Genomic DNA, 8894 nt, shown 5'->3' with positions numbered 1-8894 from the left:
GTGGCCATTCTCACACGTGGACGAAAACCACATTATGATTATGCAATAATAAATGGACTTTCATGACGGTATTATGATGTTCTAATCTATGCTGATGGAGACACACTGACTTCTGATACTGACGACGGTGAATTAAAAGTGCTTTTTCAGCTAGCATTGTTTTCGTGTCTCATTATTTTTTGTCATTAATTAAATTGATGTAAGACAATAAGAGGCAAATTTGTAAATAAGTTTCATTTTAAGTCACTAATATGTAAATATAGGGTCTTACAATGCCATTGGTCGAACAACGAGTGCGTTCGCCATCCTCTCTGCTCCTCAGGCTGGTTCCAGAGGTCAGCATTGGTGAAGTGGTCCATCAGCTGCAGGAGAGAAACTACCTAGTCATACAGACAGACAGCAAAAGCGCCACCTGCTGTACATCCAGGGAACATGTAACTGATCTCATTTGGGGGTGACATCAAATCTTTCCTCCTGCTGTTATGGAATCAGCGGCTGTGCCAGTAAAAAAGAGTCACTGCAACAGCTTCGCTCAGAAAAACTATACATCATTGCAAAAGTCTGATACCTTAAGCACGGCATCGTTCTGCTCCTGGTCATCTGGTGCAGCCTCCCACATCCCTGCACAACCCCCCCCCCCCAAAAAAAAACCAAACAAACAAACTGTCATCAGTTAGAGGTTAAAGAGATATCCATCACAGGAACAACATAAAATGTGTGACGGCGCGTCTCACCGTGTGTTTGATGGCTGCCCAACGTGTCCCACGCAGGAGTCTCCTCCATCTGTGGCGGGTTTGAGATGGCTCTTGGAGTCGGTTGCCATGGGTGCGTGATGTATGCAGCATCACCTAAACTTGCTTGTCCTCCTCGAGGCCTGCTCAGCACCCGTAGCTCTGAGAGAGGACGGACAATCCTGTCATGCGTGAGGTCTGTTCTCAGTGCTTTTTACAGCCGCCTCTCACCTCTCCTGCCTCTGCGCGTCTGCGTGTTGGGCATCATCCTGTAGACTCTGTAGGCATTAGTGCCCCTCTTCCTGCTGTACTCCGGCAGCTCATGGATGTCAGGCAGAGAATTCAGGGCACAGCGGAAATTCGCCTTCCACGTTTTGGGATCTGGCTTGTCTTCGTCTGGACGGTGCCGCCCTGAAGTGAACAGGAGGACAATATTGATCTACATTGTGTGTGAATTTTGTCTGGAACAAGAAGCAGATCCAGTTTTTGATTTAAATATAAGTATTTATTAATGGCCAACTTGCAATTGTGTGGTTTGAAAGCAAATGTACTTCTTGCTTCCAGGTTTATTTAATGACGCAGGGGCTGAATCGGTGATATTCTGTTCCAGTGATAGATTTAAAAAATACCAATAAGTTTTCACAAACAAGATGACACACTGAAAACCTTTAGTGCGAAGGGTTGCTTTGCTCTGTCGTGCCCAAAATGTAGTTGGAAATCCAGTTGATCTGAATCAGGAAGAGCTTAAACAGAAATAAATATTGTGTCCAGTCATAGAAAGCGTAACGCGTGAACCGTCTTGGACTACGGGCACGATCAGGGATGGATTTGCAGATTCATACGTCCCAGGAAACGTTTTTAGACAATATATTTGATCCTGGCATTTTCTCAATTACAAGGGGCCAACTGGGACTCTTTGTGTTTTCATTGATTTCATAACTTTTCATTTGTTTCTCCACTTTTTTAATTTTCTGAGTAATGATGTATAATCATTTTTAAAATGTACACTGAAAGTAAAACTCTGGATATTTGGCTAACTGGAATAGGGATTTACATCATCACCTATGGTACAACTTTAATTAATCCATACAGACAAATTAGACGTCACACACTTATTCTTTAAAGGAGATACTGCTGTTGAGATTTATTGTTTTCTACAGAAAACAGGAAGGTAATCAATTTAGAACTGCTTCATCCACATGAAAGGATCTTTACGTTTGCCACCAGCTGTCAGACCCTCTCGTGAACTTTACAGTCCAGAGCGTTTCTCATGTTCGTTTGGGTCTCAGCCAGTCCTCTAAACACGATCGCCAGCATCAGTGATGAAAATCACTGAAGCTCATCCTCCATGGATCATTTACAGCTCACGCTGCTGCAGCCTCTCACAGACAGGAATGACTTTATGAGCCTCCGGGAAGCTTCTGACAGACACTCTGTGTACTTCATATTATTACTATTGGTTTTTCATTCTACTGAGTTGTGGAATGGAAACAGTCCACAGCTGATTACATATCCAATAGTTGAATACAGATCTTGTATTTCTTTTTAAACAACTTTATTTTTAACAAATAGGAAAGCCACATGTGACCAAAAACAGACTGCGTATCTCAAGAGATAGACACACAGCAAAGGGAGAGGACGGGAGCCAGAATCGAACCCGTGACCACCGCATGAGGACCGAAGCCTCATGGAGCCACTTCATCCTGTTGTAGTTTGACAGTAACATGATCAGCACATTTATACACAGTCACCATTCAAGTGACGCTTTCCCATGATGTCATCAGTCACAAAGCATGACTGCGTGTGTGTGCGTGCATGCGTGTGTGTTTGAACTCAAACTTCATTCAATTTGTTCCCAGAGAACAGTTAGAACTGAGAGCGAGATTTGAGATCACTGACCAAAAGCAAATTACACAAGCGTGTTTTCATATGATAAATTATTGCTAAAAACATAAAGCAAAGCTAATGACTATATTTGAATACAATTAGCAGGTAAATAGATAATGTCTTAAAAATCAGATTTGTATGAAAATGCACCAAACAAGTGAAAGGATCATTGCCCATGCAAGGAGTTGCACCAACTGAGATGAACGTTCCTGTGTAATTCCAGAAAACAAGCCGAGATCGCATCAGAGGAGTGAAGTAATTTAAAATCAAATCAATAATACTTTATTAATCCCGAAGGAACTTTGTGTATCCAACTCTACAGTTTGTACAGTGCAGTGAAATTAATAGAAATAAAATAAAATAGAGAGTAAAATGAAAGAGTAAAGTGAACTTTACTAAGTGGTAAAAAATAATAATAATACAAACAAAAGCCAAATGCTCGTTGTAAAACTGCAACATAGGCACAATTTTAATAAAAAAAAATTACATTTGTAACCTTTTATTAAAATCCTCAGCATATGTGGTTACTGTACTGAAAAATATTATTTTAATTGTTATATATGTGTGTATATTTTTTTAATGTGTCTTGTGATGATCCAGATAATCTATAGGGTGGAGCTCAAGAATCTTTTTAAAGGATAATTTAAAATTGCAGGATGGAGAAAATTAAACAATTTCTTCATTGATAATTCCTACTTGCAGTAACAGCAACAATGACCTTCCCATAAAATCTACCATGGATCTGGTGATTTAGATATTTGTATGGGGCTCGCTAATAATATTGGCATAACAAATAATAAAGACACAGACTAATAACTAAGATCAAGCTGTAGCTGATTTAACAAATATTGAGCATGTACAGACCTACAACCTGAAGAATCAATTATTCTTGTAAATGTTTTATTATTATTATTATTAACTATTAAACTTAGAATGACACCATTTTATTCTTCATTTTAGGATAGGAGCTCATTATGAGAGCTGAACCGTGATGGGACGATTGCTTTGAGGTGCACTGGGAATCCAAGCTATCTCAGTGGAGGCTTGTTTTATCCATTACAACTGGAAACACATGGAACATCGTTGAGTATACTGAGCCCTGATTAGTAATTCTGACTAATTCTGTTGTCAGGAGAAGTCACACACAGAATTTATTCTCCTCTCTCTTGTGTTTTTTCTCTCCATAAGGCACCAGCATGAAAATATAAATGAAATGCATTTGTATCTATGCGGGGCTCCTACCAGTGTGCATGGCCCAACTCCTGAAGAGTGTAGCGTCTCGGTCAATACTCCATCCATGACGGGCAGCATGCTTCCACGGGATTTGAAAAATCTGTGCTGACTGTAAGATAAAACGGTGAAAAGGTTAAGAGAGTTGTGTGCTTGATACAGCCAAAGGTTCTCCCACTGACATGTGTGTAAGTTGGTGAGCAGGATGATACCTGGTCCAGCCAGCTGACTCCTGGATACCTTCCAGAATGAATCTGCTCCTCCAGCCACTGCCTCAGCCTCATCCGGCCCGGCTGCTGCATGCTGCGATCCAAGCGGTGTGCAGGTTACCGGTTACGCAGGACTATCAGTGATGACGGGACATCGTCATGCATCCAGATTAAATCACAGTTTAGGTCAGAAAACCCTTCCTCCTCCAGCGTGTTCTTCCAATCAAATACCCTGCAGTGATGATAATACCTCTCCTCAAAAAAAAAACTGTTTTGAGTAACTTCTCCAATTACAGAAATTGTATATTTTATGCTTGCCTTGCAACTTAACTTGTCCGAGTATGGGCAACATTCACCACTGCTTGTTAACGCTAAATACAGTCATCTGGATTCATATATATATATATATATATATATATATATATATATACATATACTATATATCATTATACATGTTATGCTACTCACTGCATGCCTGTCAGCACTCCCTGTCTTCACCTGTATCACAGCACATCTTTAATAATTAATAACTCTTGTTATTTCTTCCATCTGCCGGTTACGAATTGTTGGAGCCATCCCAAGTCAAAGGGCAAGAGGCGGGGCACACCCCGGATGAGACGCCAGCTCGTTGGGAGGCCACAGGAAAGACAACCATTCACGCACACATGGACGACTTTAGCGTGACCTATTCACTGCAGGTCTTCTGTGGTGGGAGGAAGGCGTAGAAAACCCACGCAGACACGTGGAGAACCTCCGCGCAGGAAGGACCGGAACTTACTTGCTGTGAGGCAACAGTGACATCCTCCCACTACCACCACGACTGAACACATGTCTGTAGGAGTTCCTCTGAGCCAAGCACTTCCTTTGATGACACATCTTTCTGTGGAATCACCTCAGCGCTTTCAGTGAAGAGCTCCGGGCTAATAATTACACGACGCCCAGCGGTTGGCTCCATGTCGTTGTGGCTTGTTCAAGACACAATTGCTACTCGGTGAACTCGTATTTTATTTCAGGCTTACTGGTATGAATAATCAGACATGATTCAAGACAGTCTGCTCCTCTTAACTTTGTACACAGTACTGTCGGAATACATTTTTCAACATCCATTTAACAATGACCAGTCAGACTATTGTGGCAAATAAATGTTAGCTCTCCTAAAAGTTGCAGCTTTCATTTTACTATCTTTGGTTTTTACTTCAAAGGTACTTAATTTAAACAGATTTAAAGGTTAACTTAACAGTCATGTTACAATTAAATAAAGTAAATTTATTACATCTTCTGACACTCATGTCATGCATCTATAACAATGTCGTATCGTCCTCGTTCTCATTTTATAAAGCTCAACAGTGTTTATGATTTAAACCGACCCTCCGGAAATTAGTGCATTAAATATTTAGAGCTACACAATTTTGTAGCTGCTATCAACAGTCATCGAAGCAGGAAGAGGCCTTTGGAGCTCGAGGAGGCTCTGGCTCTGCTCTGCATTGTTCGTGAGACCTGTAACAACCGGACCGAAGGACGTTTGACGCATCCCGGTGACCAAGTCCTCTGGATATTTGTTTACTGGTTTTTCCTCCTCTCTCCTTCTCATCCCAGAAAACAAACCATCAGGCTGCTTCACCAGAATGTGAAATGGCTTGTAAGCGTCATCTATTGACGGAAAGCACTGTGAGCCTGCAGGCACAAGGTTGCAACAAGGATCTTCATCGCATATGTTTAGCTTTCCGGTTCCACCAGCAAACGTATCAGAGCTGTCACACCCAGCCTCGCCTCGGGACGGGGAATCGCACGGTTCAGGTTTGTGGGCGCCACTCGAGAGGGGTGAGTCTTCCATATTTGAAACTCTCCCAGGACCTGCATTGCACTGCTGATATGACATATCCACTGGCAAAGCAGATGAAGCGGCTGGTGGAACATTTACAAGCGGGCAAGCTGGTACTGGTTGGTAAGCGTCACCCCGACTCGGATGGTATGCAGAATCACAAAGCATTTCAGCTTGCGTTTGGACCGCTGGGCTGCAAGACATACGCTGGCGCGGGATGTTGAAGATGGAATACGTTTTGTTGTCAATGTCATATAATCCACAATTCCAGTCACAAAGGGTGGAGGGAGAGGAGAGCAAGCCGCTGTCCAGATCCAGGAGTGGGTTGGTGGTCAAAGGCGATACGGGACTTATATTGGGGAAGGCTTTCCCGAGGGCCTCCTGAACTCCGGCTATAATGTCAGCCGGTTCTGTGGTAGCGTAACTTTGACAAGAGGAGTTTGTTTGGATGCCGCTGCTTTGCCCGGAGCTCCCGTTGCTGCTGTCCCGCAGCGGCGCCTTCGGCCTTAATGTAGAAGAAAAGGCAAATATAAACACAGAGAAATCCTCAAGGGCACGTGTTGTGTTGTTGATGCGCTTGAGCAGCCATACTTACCACGGTTTGCTCTCATGTGAAAGAAGGGATTCAACAGAGACGGAGGCGATGACAGGCAGCGCAGGCTTCAAAACCTGCAGCACGGAGAATGCAAATTATTATACAATTAGAGCTCTGAAATGTTTTAGTTGAGCAGAATCAATTCATAAAAGCAGTTTCGCAGTTGATTTTAAATATTATTATTATTATTTACATATATGTACAACTGTAGAGAGAACAGAAAATGTGAATGCATTGGCTAACTATCTGATTTTGTGAAATGACTGTCTCACAGCTCTAATGTTGCCATGGCAACTTCACGTTTCTCACCTGTGGCACACTCGGACGCATGTCGATGAGCTTGTGATTCGGAGTGCTGGAAACTATGTCCCACCACTTTGCTTTAATCCTTAAAAATCCAATTGCACAAATAAACAAAAATGCAAATGTGACACATAAAACTTACAGTAAATACAGTTAAGAGTATTTAAAACCTCTCACACAATTAAAGAACATCGCAACACGTGAGCGCCAGTCTTTTATCTGCCAGACTTACTTTATGTAGCAGCAGTATATGATGCCCCCGGTGATAACTGCAGCAAAACTGAGGATGCTGATGACTGTTGCGAGGAAGGTGTGATGGGGCAGAGCTGTGGAGGAACATACATGAAGCAAGTTTGGATGACATGGCTTGCAGTAGACTCGGAAATAAGAGATCTGCACTCAGTGTTTGCTAGCAACAGTACGCAGAATGACACGGGCTGGGACGACAACACGATGAACTCTTACTGGTTGTGAATTCCCACGCTTCGCTGCTGTCACTGAAGCGGTGACTCCAGTTTGAGTACGTTTTCACGCTGACCAAGTATGTCGCGCCTGAAGATAATTCACGGCCAGGAATTACAAAGTGATTCGATTCACCCACCAGAGTCGGTTTCTCAGATTTAACAACCTGTAATGGAGAAACAACGATTGAATATTTCCAGGACAGTTGAGGTTAATGTTAAACAATGCCACCGATTATTGCTCCTACCTTTTTGGTGTCCCCTTTTTTAGAGTAACTCAATTGGACGATCAAGTCATCATTGTTAGATCCCACCATGTTTGAATTCCATCTGACGTAGAAATTCCCATTGGATTCTTTCACTGACGTGATTGTAGGGATTTGGGGCTTGACTGCAGAGAAGTGTTAAGAAAAGTAAGGGAATGGCTCCAACCTTCTTCCTGTTTTATTCCAAGTCATTCTGGATCTGGATCAGCCAGTTACCGGTACTCCATATTACGGATGCAGGTTTTAGTTCTTAGATTTAAAAGTTGTGAACTCACAGCTTTCCGTGATGTTGATGGTTTTTGACGCCATGTTTTCACTTCCTTTCCAAACCGTTGCAGTGTGAGTCTCAAAGGGAACAAGTTCCATTTTGGTAGAGCAACAACACCGACCGCTGTCGCACTGTTTAAAGATGCAAACCACCTCCCTGCGGAAGAAAAGATAGTAAGGTGTACAGCAAAATCCTTTGGTTACGACAAGGGGATTTAATTACGTAACTTTTCATGATTATCATAACTTTAATCAGTTGCAAAAAAAACTAATCTGTCAAAAATATAAACAACGCAACTTTCTCAGGTGACCTTGAGAATACAATTTCATACACAATCAGTAATTAGTCCATCCTCCATTACAGCAGTCATCCTCCTCCTCCTCGTCTTACACAACCCTTGAATGACGTCATCATCTTTAGCCCAGTGTCAGCTGTAAGCCAATTCCTCAAAAAGTATGATTTCCAAACCCAGACGACTCAAAAATAAGTAAAGCAACATCAAACCTTTGTTGAGAGTTATCACCAAATCTTCCCAACATGAAGCAGATTTTACAGTAAATTATATATATAAAAAATAAAAATAAAATAAAAAGTTACCCAAATCCGGCGTCACTCCGGATATTCACACTGTATTCGGTGCAGTTTTGCGCTTCCAGATCGCATGACATCAACTCGTTCAAGTCGTTGGTACAGTGGAGGTTTGGGCCTCGTGTAATATTAACGCCTGCACAAAGAAAACATTCCAGGAACAATGACTTGCCATGAGTTTGCGCATTTAAACTGAAAGTTCAAAAGCCGGATAAGAACAAGATGACAGACTGTACCAGAGAGAATCGCTGCATCCCCAATATTCCCAAAGATAAGAAGCGCAAAGGGAATCATTACATCGCACACTTGCCTGAGAGAAACAAAAGAAGATGTTCCATTTACTTTAACCCTCGGACACGTTGGATTATTTTATGACACGGTAAAGTCCCAGTAATCTGAAATTACCTCTTCAACGACATGCTGGAAATATCTCCACCTTTCTGTCCAAACCAGCGTCGACCCGCTTTTTGGGAGTGAGCGTGGATTCTCGAGCGCTCAGGAGGATCGCGTTCTTTATCTGGAAATGTATTTCTC

The 8894-nt window shown here is 42.2% G+C and overlaps 2 protein-coding genes across 2 annotated transcripts; both read right to left on the bottom strand.

The window, feature by feature from the left end:
• Positions 1–233: 233 nt before the first annotated feature.
• Positions 234–4150, bottom strand: LOC137901771 (interferon regulatory factor 2-like). Its single transcript, XM_068745814.1, has 6 exons — positions 4061–4150; positions 3861–3960; positions 963–1142; positions 735–893; positions 569–621; positions 234–362 (listed from the first exon to the last, which is right to left on the bottom strand). The coding sequence occupies exons 1-6, from the start codon at positions 4148–4150 to the stop codon at positions 234–236; spliced, it is 711 nt and encodes a 236-aa protein (XP_068601915.1).
• A 900-nt stretch (positions 4151–5050) lies between these two features.
• On the bottom strand, positions 5051–7823 carry il4r.2 (interleukin 4 receptor, tandem duplicate 2). Its single transcript, XM_068745813.1, has 7 exons — positions 7780–7823; positions 7487–7629; positions 7243–7405; positions 7010–7103; positions 6784–6862; positions 6475–6548; positions 5051–6384 (listed from the first exon to the last, which is right to left on the bottom strand). Exons 1-7 carry the CDS (start codon positions 7811–7813, stop codon positions 5457–5459), a joined length of 1515 nt encoding a protein of 504 aa, XP_068601914.1. The 5' UTR covers positions 7814–7823; the 3' UTR covers positions 5051–5456.
• Positions 7824–8894: the final 1071 nt, after the last annotated feature.

This window comes from Brachionichthys hirsutus, chromosome 11 (genome assembly GCF_040956055.1).
Source record: "Brachionichthys hirsutus isolate HB-005 chromosome 11, CSIRO-AGI_Bhir_v1, whole genome shotgun sequence".
NCBI classification, from domain to species: domain Eukaryota; kingdom Metazoa; phylum Chordata; class Actinopteri; order Lophiiformes; family Brachionichthyidae; genus Brachionichthys; species Brachionichthys hirsutus.
Note: the sequence above shows the minus strand (reverse complement) of the source record. Positions and strands in the feature narration are given on the sequence as shown.

What these genes read in the sequence shown, in the direction of transcription:
- LOC137901771 (XM_068745814.1), bottom strand. Translation starts at nt 4,150, where the DNA reads ATGCAGCAGCCGGGCCGGATGAGGCTGAGGCAGTGGCTGGAGGAGCAG. An exon ending in GAGTCAGCTGGCTGGACCAG is followed by an intron (nt 3,961 to 4,060) that starts GTATCATCCTGC and finishes TTTATCTTACAG; the next exon opens with TCAGCACAGATTTTTCAAAT. An exon ending in GACGCGCAGAGGCAGGAGAG is followed by an intron (nt 894 to 962) that starts GTGAGAGGCGGC and finishes GTCCTCTCTCAG; the next exon opens with AGCTACGGGTGCTGAGCAGG.
- il4r.2 (XM_068745813.1), bottom strand. Translation starts at nt 7,813, where the DNA reads ATGGCGTCAAAAACCATCAACATCACGGAAAGCT. An exon ending in AGCGTGGGAATTCACAACCA is followed by an intron (nt 7,104 to 7,242) that starts GTAAGAGTTCAT and finishes GTTCCTCCACAG; the next exon opens with CTCTGCCCCATCACACCTTC. An exon ending in TGCGTCCGAGTGTGCCACAG is followed by an intron (nt 6,549 to 6,783) that starts GTGAGAAACGTG and finishes TCCGTGCTGCAG; the next exon opens with GTTTTGAAGCCTGCGCTGCC.